General features: G+C 31.3%; 1 protein-coding gene across 1 annotated transcript in view; it reads left to right on the forward strand.

The window, feature by feature from the left end:
* The first annotated feature begins 638 nt into the window (after nt 1-638).
* The window catches only part of LOC145293983 (uncharacterized), a 245,865-nt gene continuing 228,707 nt past the window's right edge, over nt 639-17,796 (forward strand). Inside the window, exon 1 of the mRNA XM_080140875.1 lies at nt 639-989. Coding sequence (XP_079997001.1) covers nt 906-989 — 84 coding nt within the window. The 5' untranslated portion in view covers nt 639-905. The remainder of the gene's footprint in view (nt 990-17,796) is intronic.

A 17,796-nucleotide genomic window follows, 5' to 3' on the forward strand; every position in this document is an offset into this window, starting at 1 on the left:
ATTTGTATGAATAACGTGTAAAGCAAAATGTCTGTATACAAATTAATAACTCTAAAATCTACATTATTAAATTTTGTTTCTCTGTAGCTTTGATAATGACCCTTGACCAGTTTTTGGAAAATATAAGAATGAAAATTTATTAAATTCAAAACAAAGTCTGTTGAACTGGTAAAAATTTTATTTACATTTTTGTGGTGCCTAATATATATATATATATATATATAATTTTTACCCCTATCCAAACACGAAAAACTAAAAATGCTTTAAAAATATTGAATATAACAATCTTTGCTTACGTTTTTAAAGGTATTATTTAAAATTCCATCCATTAAAAAAATAACTTAAAATACAATATTTCAACAAATTCTTGAAGAAAAGAGGTGAAAATAGAAAATAAACCTCCCCAAATTAAATAACATCAAACTTGTTTTTGTGTACTTTGATTTATTGAATTTATGTTTTGAAGGAAAAATTCAATTTTAATTTTTGCAGATAAAAGGAAATGGTTTGATCGTAGATTAAAAAGAAGCGAGAAAAAAAAATTATGATGAATATTTTTCACTTGAAAAAGACTTCATATTCGGTTTACGAATGTTGGGAAACTTTATTACTAAAACTCCAAGAAGAACAGATTTTTTTGCGAAGAAAGCAAAAAAGATCACCATGAAAACTCTGAAAATATTAACCTTTTTTTTTAAACCCATGAATTGGAATTTAAAAAAAATATAAAACTTAAGATTTTTTTTTTTTTAACAAATTCAGCATTTTTAGTCTTTTTAACGTTTTAATTTTTTTAATTACTGTTATTTCTGTAAAAAAACAAAACAAAAAAACAAAACTCCTATGTTTATTGATTAAGTATCTGTAATTGATCGATTAATTAATTAATAATTAAGTAATTGAAAATGGCTTCTACTAAAAGAAATACAAGCCAACCAATGGAAGATACTAGTGATGTTGTGAAAACTGGATACCTTAAGAAATTAAAAGTAAGTACCTTTTTTGTTTCTCTTTTTCTGATTAGAAATTGCTAAGTTCGAGAAATATTTATTAATAAAAAAAAATGATAGACAACAATAATATAAAAACCCGCCTTGGGCGGCTAAACTACGATTTTTCCTCCTCTTCCTCCTCCTCCCATAATATTTCCTTATGTTGGAGAGAGAGGACGTCGAGGAGGAGGAGGGGGGCAACAGTTGTTTTTGTTTCGGTGGAAAATATTTTCTCATTTCAATTTTGTTTTTTTCGCTGTGTTTTTTTTTTTTAGAATTATTATTTTAGGATGGATCTATATTTATAATCATTTCTTCAATCATTTCAATTGAATTTATTCAAGCTTTCCGCATTTTTTCCCTCGTTCTTCCTTTCAAAAGGTGTGGGTTCAATTATATAATAGTGGCGCTGTCGAAATATATTGTTTGTACTCGTATTTAGAATTCAACTTAATTAAAAACAAAAACAAAAAAAACTGATCTACGTACCCCGTCGTACCCGTCACTCAGCGCAGATGTCATATTCTCAAAATCACGTAAATTTATTTAGCAGTTTTATTTTCAACTAAGAAAATCAAATTCTATGAATAAATAAAAGAACTGTTTCGCGTCCGCGTCGCCATCTTGAAAATAACACGGACAGATAAATCCACAATAATTCAAACTTGCGAGATCAGCCTTGTAATGCTGCCGATTCCACATTAATCGTTGTAAATCGTTTAAAAATGATTTTCTTAATTATACAATAATTAATCAATTTACGCGATTTTTGGAATATGACACATTCGTTCCGTGACGGGTACATAACGATTTTTCGGTATTATTATACAAACACCGTGACAGCGTTAGGGTTAGGGTTTAGGGTTAGGGGTAGGGTTAATTCGCTGTCACGGTGTTTGTATAGTTTTACCGATTTTTCTGGGTTTTTTTAATTTCTTTTTTAATTAGTTTGATGTCTTAATATGAATCACTGTTTCTCTTTAACACACACACACACACACACACACACACACACGGTAAATGCCACTAATAACGACACAAATTATTTTAAATGAAGTGTAGTTGGGAAATTATTTCTATCCATTTTGTAACACATTGGCGTTAAAAAGAATTCAAGCCTGTGAAGTTATCGTAAATCCAGACTTGTTTCATCATAGGAATTAAGCTGTTCCTGTTCACAGGTTACTTATATACCACAAAAATTAAATTTAACTTGAAAAAATAGCACGGTCTATATTTTTTAATTTTTGACTCTAATATATCACAAATGAGTAAGTCGAAATTATGTTTTTTTTTTTTTTTTTTTTTTTTTACTAATTTTCCAACTACATTTCCTTTAAAACAGTCACCAGTAGTAATGTTTACTTAAATAATAGCAATAAAACAATTCTTATGCCTGGCCGTGGCAAATTTTTATAAAAATTAGCAATTTTAAAGGCTTCAAAATCAGTTTCGAATTCTTCACTGCCGTCGTGTCATACTTAGGAGAGGAGATCGCTGTCTTGTTTTCGACATTGGAAAGTGATTTTAAAGCCTTTAGTAATAAATATCTCGATAGTTTTAGAAAAACATTGGTAATGATTCTACCGGATCCGCGTTAATGAATGTTGTTTTTAAATGTAATGCGGATTCCACTACCAAAACACGCTCGATTCGGAACTGAAGTGATTCTGGCTCAAATGAAATTTAAAGTCGAGTGTTTCTTCAGTTCATATGTGCTTCTAAAAGAAAACCATATTTTTCGATCGCATCAATGAACTAAATTGTTCACACGCATTGTTATTCATTTCTCCATTCAGACGATGTGACTGTAAATTAAAATGATGTTAAAATGTTTTATAATCTTGTTTGTCTTATGTTTGTCGTGTTTGATAGTGTTGCACACACGCACGGGGACTTTGTGCTTGTTGGCGCCCTTAGACGCGTTCCCTTTAACGTGATTATCTGTGTGTGTGTATATATATATATATATATATACTAGCATTTCAGCTTTGCGTTGCTCGGGTGTTTGGAGGTGTATGTTGAGCAAAAAAACAAAAATAACAAAACGGTAAATTTTTTTTTTAACTTTGACCCCTCTTATAACCCCTTAACATTTATTGTTTGGGGCTCAAATCAAGTTATTAAGTTAGATCCATGTCCAAGGAACATGTATCTAAAATTTCAAGTGTTTAGACCCAAAATTGGCGGAGGAGTTTTGTAGAGTTCTCAAATGTCAAATTGTTGAACTTTGACCTCTTAACAGCCAAATTTCTGGGCGAAAACGGATTACAAAATTTTCCCAAATCTCAGTACCCTACATATCAAATTTCGAGTTGGTAGACTTAAAATTGACAGTTATTGCGTAGGGAAATGTAGATGTACACATACAGACACGTTCATGTTATATCCGTAAGGGATAGAGCAATTTCTGTAGGAAATCTTAAGTGGGAGAGTCCAATGCGTAGCAGAGAAAGAATAAAATTAAAATAAATAAATAAATAAATAAATAAAAATAGTCCGATCTCATGATGAAATAATTTATGATGTCGGGCTAAGTTTATTTTTTGTTTTGACTGTTGTATGTGTTTAATATTACATAATCTATTATTACGATTGTTATTTTATCCTTCTCTGCCTCTTTGCTTACGTTTGCCTTTTTTTTTTTTTTTTTTTTTTTTAAGCGTTATTTCTCTTTTCGGTACAAGAATTAAAAGACCCCCCCCCTCCCCTTGCGTGATTTGCTTACGGGTGCAAATTCTGTTTATATGTACGAATGACCTGCTCTCCTCACGAGGGCTGAATGCGACCACAAGGTCAGTTATGATATAGGGGTTGTGGAGGGAATTTAGCTTCTCCCTGAAAGAGACACTTCGGATTGAGATAAATTATTAGTGTAGATATTAGTTTTAAATATGTAAATTTAATGTTTTCCTCGAACAACTTGTGTTCGTCTTTGAGAAAGTGAATTAAGTATCGAGTGATCCACACGTGTTAGTGTGTGTTCTATGTGCTCTCCGCTTATCTCAGCATTGTTTCCAATTGTCCTGACTTTCGTCTTACTATAAAATAGTGCCCACTCAGGAGAGATGAGATTGAAGATTACGCAACTCTTGCCACAAAAAAAAAAACAAAAAAAAAACAAAAAAAAAAAAATCACTGTTCGTTCGTGGTTTTCATCGACAACGATGGACAAACAGTTTTCTATTTTTAACGCTTGTACAGTTGTACATAGTGTTTACTTTTTTTTTTTTTTTACCTGTATTTCGTACGTTGAAAGTCAAGTTGAAAATTTTTGACGTAATGTTTTTTACTATCTTGTATCTACTTAACCAGCACTGAGACGGGGCATTACCGTGACCGGCCTGTCATGGTAATTTCCTAATGTATGGTCGCTTATTAGTTTAAGGTACTTATGCTGAGAATATGCAGTGATGTTTTTTTTTTTGTTTTGTTTTCGAAACCGTTTCGGCAATTGTACTAAAATTGTGACGTATGTAATTTTCTTTAGAGAAAACAACCAGTAAGCAAGGTTAGCTGTTTTTATTTAATGCTGGCCAATACGATTAATTCTTACAAAAAAAAAATCACATCTATATTTTATTAAGACTTGTCTAGAGAAAAAGCACACAAAGTGTTAGTTAAACACATTTTTGTTTTAAAATAAGCTTAGGAATGGCGAAACTTATATCACCTTGAATAAGCGACCATACTATTTTGACTGCTTCTAGCACCTCATAAAAAATATTTGACAAACATTTATTGCTTGCATTTTTTTTTCATCATTATGTAGTTGTCTCAAATTAATTTTATATATGTATATTATGACCGCAGCCTGTTACATCAGCCAGTTCGTACAGGCACCAATATGTATTGATTGGATTCGAATTATTGTTTATTTTTGCATTCGTGGAGGAGGAAGAAGAGACATGTCTCATCCCTCACCCTCGATACGATTAAAAAAGATTATATACGGAGAAAAGGATATATGTGTGTGCGAGAGAAAGAGGTAACCTTCCCCACCCATACACCCAACAAGAATAAAAACAAATATCGCAACAACAACCATGTTTTTTATTATTCTCTCTCGGTTGTTTGTGTCGATTTCGTGTCCTTGACCTTGTGGCAGACATAATAAAAGTGAGAGAATGTGGCTGATAAACATCAAACGACGAGAAGGGAAGGGAGAGAGCTTTATTATTTGGTTCAGTGAATCTGCAGTTTAAAGTCAAACAAAATATAAAGATAGACACTTCATTTTTTTTTTTTTTTCTAAATCAACTCAAAATAAAACACGTGAATTAAAGCTATCATTTAAACTCTGATACGGATAAAACGTAAATATGAAATTAAAAGTAATTGTCAGCCTTGTGGTCTGTTTTGTTTTTAGGTACTTATTTTTTACGTATTTCTGTACGTTGTTTTTTTTTTTTGTTTGTTTGGTACTCGTGCACTTATTGATCCGTGCTGAAATAATAACGTTATTATTTAAAAAGCTATTTTAACATGGGGAGGGGAGGGTGTTTTGTACATATTCTGTTAACCTTACAATTGAATAAAAAAAACCCCAAAAAACTTTAATTAAACTTGGAAATACGATTTAAAAAATAAGCTCGGATCAGTATGTGCTTTCATTAGCACCGTTTTTTTTTTTTTTTTTTCGTAATATTTTTTTACGTATTTCTATACATGGGATTGTTTTACAATCCAAAGAGGTACGAAAAAGTGGTTATATATATATATATATATAACTAATGCAAGATAAGTTGCTCTTCTACATACCTGGAAAAGATTTCAATAGTTTTACTCGCTTTAAAACGTTTATTCGGTAAAAACACACACACACACACACACACACACACACACACATGGTGTCGATCGTTAGGAGAGAACAAGAAAAATAGTCGCGAATTGACACCTAAATATTTTAAGTTTTGATGATGACTGAAGCATAAAACATACAAATTAGTTAGAAACCCACCGTGACGTGAGTGGGTTTCTAACCGTACTGTTTTCTTTTTAAGTCATTTTTGAAACTTCAATTTAAAAACTTCAAAATTTAAAAACGTATCTAAGTTTAACTAATTGGAGGATTTTATTTACTTTTGTTTTAATTAATGTTAGGGTTTCTGTTTTTATTACTAGCAGATAAAACTTTGAAGTTACCTATGAGAAACAGAAACACTAAAGTTTTAGGTTGAAAAATTGGTACTAAACTTATAATGAATGGTACCTGGAAGATATCAATACTTACGTAAACAACAACCAGTATCGACAATCACGGAAATAATCGAAGTAGTTTACAACGCAAATAAAATTATAAAGGTCAGACTGCATTAAAGCATGTAAAAGGTTATTTTTTATTTTTTTTTTAACATGGGAGTCACCACTTATCAAGGTCCAGGTAGGGCCTTGTGCCTAATTTGCTCAGTGGGGGAGCAAATAAACACCATCAAGGTCCAGGAGCCACTCGGGGATAAGGGTTATTGCGTGTACAGTAATCACTGGGATAGTATCGTAGTAATAGTTAGTATTGGGGATTTGATAAGGTGTCATTACTTAATGGGGCGCCTGGGGCTGGGGCGGTTCATCAGGAATTTGTTTGTGTTGGACTTGAAGACATCCAAGTTGAATTCGGGGGGGGGGGGGCAGGCGAGCGGCAGAGAGTTCCACAGCCATGCAGTTCTAAGAAAGAAGTTTTGTTCATGGAATCTACGTTTTGATTTAGGCACGGATAAAGAGTGGGGAAAATTATTGACAGTGGTTTCAGCTAGTCGGGTGTTTTTCTTGAAAAGGTTAGATTATTAAAAAAAAAAAAAAAAAAAAAAAAATACTTCGACCATTTCCGGGACAGTGTCAGATGGATAGATTCTGACAATTTTTTTCCCATTTGTCAGAAACATCACTCCTGGAATGTGAAGACTAAAGGAAAAAAAGGGAAACGGGAATTATGAGGCGGTCGAAAGTAAATTTTAGGTTCAATTTTTTTTTTTTTTTTTTAACTAAGTAATTGTACTATAGACAACACAATGAAAAAGTGGTCGAAACAAATAAATGTTTCTATTTACAACGCCTCCCCACGGGACAGAGTTAGACACCAGGGTCGTTTTTTAACGTGGAGAAAAGGAACAAAAATAAAAATTGTCTCAGTCGTGAAGGATTCCTCCTCCACTGACAGAGAACAAGAAATTGAAGTGCAGCAACTGCAGCATCTGAAGAACAGATACTACACTTTGATCTTGTCCCGAAGGCCAGTCAAATGTTATCAAAAGCGAAAAAAGTTACTCTTCTACCTAGCTCTCATGGGTTGGTTTCTATGAGTATTTTGTTTTAACTTTCTATTTTTGAGCAATTATCGAGACTTCAAAGACGTGACCGTCTTATGCCTTTTTGTTGTTGCTATTCTAACGCAACATTTGATACTACTTTATTTTCAAACTAAATAAACGCTTTAAAATAAGCTAAAACACTAAAAATGGGTTTGTTTTGCTATACGTATAGATTCGAAAAAGTTGTTGTCAAAAAACATATATAACAAATAAATGTTATCAAAGGCAAGGTTATTGCTTTTCTACCTTACTGGATAGTGTTTAAAACATCACGTCCATCTTTTCATGTTCTCCGGTAGCGTTCAACATTACTCGTTTTTCAAACCGAATAAACATTTTACATTAAATAAAAACACTAAAAATTTATCTTGCCTGTGATAACATTTATTTGTTATATATTTATTTTTTTGTTTTTTGGCAGCTTTTTTTTTTTAATCTATGCGTATAGTAAAACAAACCCCTAAAACTTATGTAACTAGGTAGAAAACTTGTCTTGCTTTTGATAACATTAGTGCTTATGCATCTATGTTACCGCACTATTTCTTTAATAGTATATTTTCTACTGGTAATTCTAATTGAATTCCAGTTAAATTCAATTTTTACGATATTTTTGTTTAGGCGAAAGTACAGAATAGTTACAAAACGTCCTCTCCACCCCATGTTAAGAATGGGTTTCTAAATAATGACATTATTTCAGCAGCACAGTAACATAGATGCATAAGTACTCATTTGTTTTGTTTCTGGACCACTTTCGGTTTTGTCTATGGTAAAAAATGCTCTGTAAATGGGCAAGACTAGTTTAGGTGGAAAAATAATCTCGAACCCTTTATCACATAAAAGGAACTAATTTCCCTAATCACCGCCGGTACGACGACGTTACCATATCAAATCAATAATATATAAACAATAATATAGGTATTTCAGAAGTTGTTTTTGAAAACAACTTTAAAAAAAAACTATTTATATTGCTTTTAATTAAAATAAAAAAGATTTTCGTAGGTTACAATTATGAAAAGTTCTATTCATATTTAAATGTCTTATATGTTCCGTGTTTTTTTTTTTACACAATGAATACCTTTTTTAATGAAGGTACTAGTGCAGAGAGTGATCCGCGCTATTTTTTTAAATCGTATTTCCAAGTTTAATTAAAGTTTTATGATATGTTTTTTTATTCAATTGTAAGGTTGAAGTATAGAATATGTACAAAACACCCTCCCCTCCCCATATTAAGAATGGCTTTTTAAATAATAACGTTATTTACGTCCGGATCAGTCTGCTGCAGTGCAGCAGAGAGTGATCCGGACGTAAATAACGTTATTATTGTGCTGCACTAGTGCTGTAATAATAAATAACGTTATTATTGTGCTGCACTAGTACCTTAATGATAAACAATACATAAATAGAAATAATAAATTATCAGACTTTTTAAAGTTTAAGTTTAAACAATATTTTTTTTTAATTAAAAATTGAATCACGTGATTATTATTAAATAACGTGAGTAGTTATAAATGATACAAATTAATATTAAACACGCGTAATCTCTTGCAATTTATTATTTCTCTATTTCAAATTTACATTTATTAATTATAAAACGTTCGGTACTTATGTATTTTTGTTACCGTGCTAAAAAAAAAAAAAAAGGTGCTTAAGATATCGTGGAACGTTCTGTTTAAAATTTAAAAAAAATGCTGTTTAAAATAAAGAAGTAAAAAATGAGAAAAAAAGATATCGTGAAAAAAAAAGTTGGGCTTCTTTAAGTTGTTTTCAAAAACAACTTCTGAAATACCTATATTATTGACATAGTAACGTACCAGTGATTAGCCTAATCAGTGATTAGCCTAATCACTGATTAGGGAAATTAGTTCCTTTTATGTGATAAAAGGTTCGAGATTATTTTTCCACCTAAACTAGTCTTGCCGGTTTATGGTTGTGTTTAAAAGGGATTTTGGAGTGCATGAATGTTATGCCAGTTCACTAAATAACCCCACATATTTAGCGTTTTGTTTAGACATACCTTGGCAGTCGTAGTTAGATGTTTGAACTCTATTTTCTCCACTTAGCGAGGGAGGGTTTACTATTATTAGTTCAACATACCAAACAGGAAGTAAAGGAGGCACGTTAAAAATTAAAAAAAAAAAAAAAAAAAAATTTTTTTTTTTTTTTTAACGAATTAAAATTTATTAAAATCCATTTTTGAGCAACCTTTCTTTCCAGAAAGATAAGCCTGAATTTTATAGTATGAAAAGCAGAATAATATAAAACTTGGTACTTAATGAGGAATGTGGACCCTGCGTAAACGTTTGCTTTCCAACTCCCTGCCTAAAACTTTTTCTATTTTTAATATAATTTTACATTTCAAAACAAATAAAAATAAATTCACTGCCATTTGTCTCGATGGATAACATTTAAATAGTTTTAAAAGGTGCTTGAATCAATTAATTGTATTTTTTTTCTAAATAAGATTCAGAATGATTTGCTATAAGAATAGGCAAAAATATTATAACATAAGTACCTTAATTTACAGTAATTCCATCTTTTATCTGTCTCTATAGATTTCGCGTGGCGAAATTTAAAAAATTCAAAAGTTAATGCTAGTTTGGAAGCAACTACGGTAGCCTTTACAGGAGTAAATGAATGTTATTTAGTCCTGTAAATTTCCATGTATTTTTAACGCCAGTTTTGACGATTAAGTGAAGAATCAACTTTATAAGGGTTTACTTTAATTTTTTTTTTTTTTTTTTCATATTGCCCACATAACCTCCGAAGTTAAACAACGATGAGGCTAGCCAGTACAGTACCAGATAGGTGACCATTTTGGGAACGCTAGGCGCCGTACTCCTGCATCTAGTATCATGCTTGGTCGGCTTGACCCTGTCTTGCCATCAGGACCAAGTGTTTCTGGACGAGAGTGTGGTAGATTCAAGTCCTTCTCACTTTAAACTCTGGGCACTCTGGATAAAAACAAAAATAAAAATTGCTCCAATCTAGAAAGATTTCTACTTCATTGAACGAGGAATGTATAGGTTGAGAATAGTATCAGAACAGATAGAAACACTGATCTTAGCCCCATAACAAGTGATGTTTGTGGTCTTCATCAACCATAATGTATAACATAACCCCCGTCTTCATTTGTGGTCACTCCTACCCTTAAAATATTTTTTAATGTAACCAAACAGGCAAATACACTTTTAAAAATAATTGAATTAAGTTATTCCAAACGCCATTTATGGTGAAATACCTTCAATATTGTCATTTTCGCTGTATATTTTTTCTTCACACTAATTTCTATCAAGGTTGAAATTTTTCCTAGTAAATAAAAAATAAACTAAAATTTTCCCTTTTGTAACCTGTAAACGATATACTTGTTGCATAAACCATATAAAATTGTTTTTTCTGCAAGATTTTATCGCATAATTTGTAGGGGGGGGGGGCTTTGGTTAGAATTTTACGTCATTTGGAAAAGGGGGAGATAACTGTAGGCCTTATGGTCTATCACAGCTGAGGTAATAATATCACCTAACGACAAATTGTCGAAAGAAATTATCGTATTTTTAGCAAAATGCGCAATTATTCATCGATTTTTTTTTCTTTTTTGGTATCAATTCTTCAAAGCATTTCCTATTTAATGGTATATTAGCAATATTGGGCTCACTAAAAGAAAATTATCTTATTTTTCAAAGATTTAAAAGTTTTTTTTTTTTCGTAAAAATAATGAAAATATATGAAGTTGATTTGATAATCTGAAAGATAATGATTAACATATTCAACGAATTTAAAACTTCCAAACACAAAAAATGAAAAATTAAACACATTCAAAATTCGAATCGTCAACCTTAAAATCTGATACGTGCACAAGTTTTTTTTCTTTCTTTTATCTACCACAATACGATATATTTTGTTTAATTTCGGCTGATTATTTTAAGCATATTTGCAACCACAAATAAACAGGGTTTGTAGGCAAAATATAAATATCGATTATGAAAAAAAAAATACACCATTATAAAGTTCATTCTTCACTTAATAATCGGTAAAAATTTCGTATTGATTTTTTTCGTAGATTTTTAAAGAGACTCCGTCAAAAAAAAAAACAAAAAAACTTCCTCTTTCCGTTTTAGCCGTGCCTAAAGTTATATTTATCTCCCTATGAGGGCAAAGTTAGATACAATTCATTTTTTTATCCGGGTTGATATTGAACTCCCTCATAAGGTTGACTTTGAATTGAACAAAAATTAAAATTGCTCCTGTCAAGAATCTTTCCTCTGACTGCGGGCACAACAGATACTACACTTTAAAATATAAAAATTTACATTTGAGCAAATTCGGCAAATTGGTATCGTTGATAATCCTTGGTCACAATTACTGAATATGCCCACCTTGCTCTTAACAAGAACCCATCAATTACCATATATCACACTTACTCCAGGGACCGTCGTTCGTAGCATTTCCCAAATTATTAAAAATATATATATTATTTATTAATATAGATAAGTATGTCTACAATAATTTCATTGGAAACGGATACTACACTTTGATCCCAGAATACTAAAAACAAAAAGTGTTTAATGTGCGCTACCTTCCCACATGAAATAAATAAAAATCTGGTACTGCATGTCGGTGAAAAATTTGTCGTGATCAACCCGTCGGCTTTTCTGATAAGGGTAGTGATTGTCGATGCTATACTCGAAAGAAGAGGTAATACCTAGGAGAAAAGTTACCTAGAACCGAAGAGAAACCTACCAGAATCCTTTATGATGGAAATTAAAAAGTAAAAAAAAAAAAAAAAAAAAATAATAAATACCGAAAAGTGTATGATGTAGTATGTACCAGTCACAGAACAGATGACATATTAAAAAAAAAAAAAAAAAAATCACATATTAGTAGTTTTTATTTTATTCAAGAAAATAAAATTTTATGATTCGTCGGCCATGAGGAAATAAGGGGAGGAGACAACTTAATTCGAAGTCTTGAGATCAAAATCAGCCTTATGTTCAATACAGCTTGGTAGTAAAATCGCTAAAAATCATAAATTAATTTTTCTTGCTTAAAAAACTACTTAATCAATTTACGTAATTTGTGGAATATGACATCATTCTCACATTTCCATTATTTTCGTACACTGAAAAAATATTACTCGTTTAAAGCTTCTTTTAAATGGTACAAATTAGATCAGTTACATATGCGGGGGGGGGGGGGCGTTAGCTGTATGTTGGAGGTCGCTAACATACATCATAAAGATTTTTTTTTTAAATAAGTGTAACTTTGAATAAGCACCGAATCCAGTTTTCATGCTATTATTCGAATCTATTTAGGAGCACATGTATTATTGCGACACGGCTACATATATACTATGCAATCTTACGCACATTTGGCGCACGCATTCGCACACACTAATACTATTACTACTATACTAGTACTACACACGCACACACTGGGTGTAGAACTGCTACTACTATTACTACATACAAAAAAAGGTTTGTCTATTTACTGTATTTGCCCCCTTCCCTTCTGTTGTTGCTCTATATAAGGTCATTCACACGCCAGCTTGTTTACGACGATATATCTACGTACTACTACCACTAAGCAGCATTCCCTCCCTCTCTCTCTTTACTTATCTACCATCTCCCTCCTTCTCTCTCTCTCTCTCTACTTATCTAATATCTCCCTCCTTCTCTCTCTACATATATGCCATCTCCTCTTCCTCACTACCTGACGAATTGTCTAACCACCAACTTTATTTACCTGTTCGTATGTACAGTTGGTACGAATGCAGATTTACATAGGTAGTAAATAGTTTTTTTTAGTGTTTTTTTTTTTTTTTTTTTTTAATCTAGGTTTTAACAAGTTCAATAAATCGTAAATGTAATGTAAAAACGATTTGGTTTAGTAAAGGTTTATTTTGTTCGGTAATCAAATTATTAATTGAAAGCAAATCATAGAACTGATTTTGTTAGAAAGGTACTGTTGTTATAATGGCAGCCATCTTAAGTAAAAGATATTCATTCACTTGTTTGTTTGGTTCGTTCACCGTCTGTTTTTTTTTGGGGGGGGGGCTTTGTTTTTTTGTTTTTAATTTATAATGGATCGCAATTTCCAGAAATAAATTGACTCGACGATTTCCGTGCAAACTCTTTCTCTACGTTATAAATGAAAAATAGAATTCAACCTAAAAAAAAAAAAAAAAAAAAAAAAAATTGATATAGAATTACATACCCGCCACGGAACGAAAATGTCATATTCCAAAAATCACGTAAATTGATCAGGTAGTTATTTTTAAACTAGCGAAAACATTTTATGAAGCGAGACATTGTGACATGGAGATGCAACTAAATTCGAACTACTGAGGCCAAAACCAACCTCTAGTAAAATCGCAAAAAGATAAATGATTTTTCTAATAGAAAAAAAAAAAAAAAAAAAAAAAAAACCTACTTGATCATAAAAAACTTCATAATTTTTGGAATATGACATTTTCGTTCTGTGATGGGTACTCGCACTATGAAGAATTTTCTGTATTTTTTTTTTTTTTAATTAGCTTGAATTATGGATCCGCAACTATATATATATATATATATATATATATATATATATATATAATGAAAACAGTTATTGAATTCAACAAATAGTGAATTATTGAGATGTCCTTTTTGTAAAGCAAAAGATGGACGGTCTAAAACAGTCTCTAAAAATTCGAATAAAATGAGTTTCAAGCAATAATTAGATTATTATACCACAGAGATAAAAATCAATGTGGCATTAGTAATTGGAGAAAAATAAACGTTTGGAAATTTTCGTCTTGAACGACACGAAAACATGACTTTATGAGCAATATAACACTTTCGGTCCCATAAGATTCCATTTTGTTAAAATCTTGATGATTCTAGCATATTTAAGCATTTGAAGCGTTTTTTTTTTCTTTTCTTAGCATTATATGCGTAAATTCTAAGTAGATTTTGACTAAATATATTTCCTCATTTAATAATATTAAAAACAACCCATTTTTTATCGCATTCTGTTTCAAACCATACATCTTTTACTTAACTTACTTAGTTCGCCATATGACGTCGATGATGCAGTGATGCATGCATGCACCTGATCAGTGAAGCTGGTTGCTGTGAATAGGAAATTGTCGTTTCAATCTCACTGACAGTGCGATAAATGAACCAATTTCATAGAGATAATGCTTCTTAACGTTTGGATTTAATAATAATAATAATAATAATAATAATAATAAACTAAAAAAAAACTTTAAAATACAATAGGACTCCTCTACATCCACACTTACTCTACAATAATAATAATAATAATAATAATAATAATAATAATTTACTGTAGCAACTACATTAGAACCCCGAGGTACAGTATCCCTAGGATATGTATTTTTTTCATGTTACGATGTAAAATTCGATGGTATTCCGGACCCTGGTTACGGTATTTGCCTCGCCTTACGGTGTTATTTAAAATGTTATTTGACACATACATGTGTATAATATACTGTACTGTATTTTGTTACTAATTTTTAATGTCGTATCTCGGGAGTTCTACTGTATTATTGTTGTTAATAATAATAATGGTACTCCTGGGGCGTTGAGTTCCATGGCGGCAAGCATATTTATTTAATAGCCGCTCCCTTAAGACGCATGCCCGGAAGATTTAAATTAGTTCATTATTATTGTAATAAAAAAAAATGTTTCAACAGAATCAAAACACACGTATTAATGTTTACTACTTTACACAGCTATTTACACACATGAATGATTTATTATTCTATTCATTGAATTTTACGGTTTTTTTTTAAATAAGTTTTAAAAAATTGAGTACTTGTTTAGTTTAATCAAGGCATTAAAAAAAATGAAGATATTGAAATATATATATATATATATATATATTGTACTACCCGTTATGGAATGCAGTTTTCATATACACAAATCACTTAATTACAGAGGAAAATCAAACAATGAGATCGATCCTGTCGAGTCCATCTTGTGTATTTCACGGACGAGAAAGGGGCGAGATAATTCAAATTACCGCTTAAAGTTTGTCAAAATATGATGAGATTATTTTGAAACCTAGGCAAAATGTACCTAGATAAATATTAAGTTTTTTTTTTTTTTCACTTATTTTACAGTTTTTTGTCCATTGTTAATCAATACAAGTACCAAAATTTGTTGTTCACCGCACATGTAGTTGTGTCAGAAACTTCGTGAAAAATAGTGAATAATTCCACCCCGTCTTTCTAAGCTTATAACTCCTCGAAAAATGTAATTCAAGCCCTAATTTTTTTTTCAATTAAAGGAGCAAGGACCAAGGTTTCATAAAAAAACAACAAAAAAACAAAAAACAAAAACAAACAAAAAAAAAACAACGGTTTTTTTTTTTTTTTTTTTTTTTAAGGTTTTAAACTTCGGACTTTACAGGTAAATTTCTAAAAAAACACTACTTTTTTTTTTTTTAAATTTGAATATATTATTTATTGACCTTTTCTCTTCAATTTTTGATATATAACACTTTGGTGAGTAAATTAATTATTTACTTTTTAATAGACACTTGAAAATGGGGGAGGGGGCGTGAATTAAAAAAAAAGCGTTTGTCTAAAATATTATATTCGGTTTATTGGAAAGGGCATAAAATTTCACATTGACCCTGAAAATATCGTAAAAATAGAATCAATAGAAAAATTGATAGATTTTTAAAGTTTAAAAATTGAAAAATATTGAGTTCGTAAAATTCATTACTGTTTAAAAAAAAATATTTCTATTACTTTTAAAACAACTTTAATAGTTTATTTTGGAAGCATAATCCATAAAGAAAATAAACAACCCACTTTCAAAAGAGAAATTACGAGTTTTTTTTTTTAATATTTTAATCGCAGTTTCGTGTTAGGGGTGTCAAAAATTCCTGCGAAAATTCTGATACACCTACCGCACATGTAAATTAAAAATGTTTGTAAATGTGAAAAATTATCGAAGTAAATAAGTACAAACGTTATCCACGCATGCGTTAGCCTTTTTAGAGGAGCGGCTCTTAAATAAATATGCTTGTCACCATGGAACCCAACGCCCCAGGGGTACCTTTATATTTTTAAGGTCAATTATGAAAATGTAAATATTTTCGCGGTGAAATCTACGCAGGTGTGATCTGTCTTCTCCACAAAAGATACAAATAGGGATGTTTGAGCTTATATTTATTATTTACGTGAACAAATCTATGCAATCATGGAGACATAAAAATACGGAATTTGTTCACCTAATTGCGTTTTGTGTGTGTGTGTGTGTGTGTGTGTACTGTAGAACTATCACCATTTGTTAATTTTAAAAATGCTGGCCGATACATGCATATTAACTTACTTAAGCGATTGCCCGTCGTCTACGTCATAGGAAATAGCCGGTGTTAGTCAATTTGGCGACTCCGCCCAATTACGTTCCACGATTTGTTTATGTCATTTAAATTATTATCTTTAAATATAATAAGAATATTCGTAAACTTATTTTTTTTTCAAATGAATGTATATAAAAAAATATGTAAACATTTGAAAAAAAACAAACAAACAAAAAAGACAGTTTACGAATAATATTATATTTAAAAGCAATATTTTGCTGATTATGCACTGTAAGAAATTTCTTTCCTACACACTCAATTTCCTCCCTGCAGAAGCAAATGAATTCCACAAACAAAAGCCATACCTTTAAAACTCAAAATTTATTAAAAAATAACAGCAATGAAAGTCTTTCGGTTCTGCTATAGTCCTCCTTTCACAAAACAGTGGCCCGATTTGCTACCATACGCATGGAGCCTTTAGTTCAAATTCCTATTGTTGGAATGTTAGTTCGTTGTTCCTCTTGGAAGGATCTATGATGATCATGGAGAACACGACGGGAATGATGGCGCCTATAATCAGGCATAATGTGAGCCCCTTGGGACTCAAAAAGAAATGAGATAAGATCCAATAATTGGATAATAACATGGCGAACAGTTGTAGAATGTCCTCCTTGATTTGAATAGGTTCAGCAAAATAAGTTGTCTCTGCTTGTAGAGATGTGTCCTTCGTTCACGGACTGTTTAGTGTCCATGAAGGAATTGTCTTGGCTCCCTAGACAGAGAACCGCTGGTTGAGCTGTTCCGTGTTACTTCTTAGACTGCAAAATAAACGCATGAATACAAAAAAAAAAAAAGGCGCCAAGTCAAATCATCTGACACATTCAAATTTAAACCAATCACAGACCGGCTACTAGAGCTGTATGGCCGGCCTAAAAGAAAGATGTCGGTTGTATATGGAATTTCTCACAGCATATGTTATTGCGCTACAGCAGGATAGTTACAAAACACCTTCCCCACCACCACATGTTGAGAATGACTTTCTAAATAACATTATTTCAGCGCTGTAACATAGATACATAAGCACCAATATTTTTTATCAAAAAGTTGTATGAAAATTAAACCAACAAGAAATCATGGAACGTAATTGAGCGGGGTTCACCGATTTAACTAACACCGTCTATTTC

This window comes from Euprymna scolopes, chromosome 15 (genome assembly GCF_053919585.1).
Source record: "Euprymna scolopes isolate OS-2025 chromosome 15, ASM5391958v1, whole genome shotgun sequence".
Taxonomy (NCBI): domain Eukaryota; kingdom Metazoa; phylum Mollusca; class Cephalopoda; order Sepiida; family Sepiolidae; genus Euprymna; species Euprymna scolopes.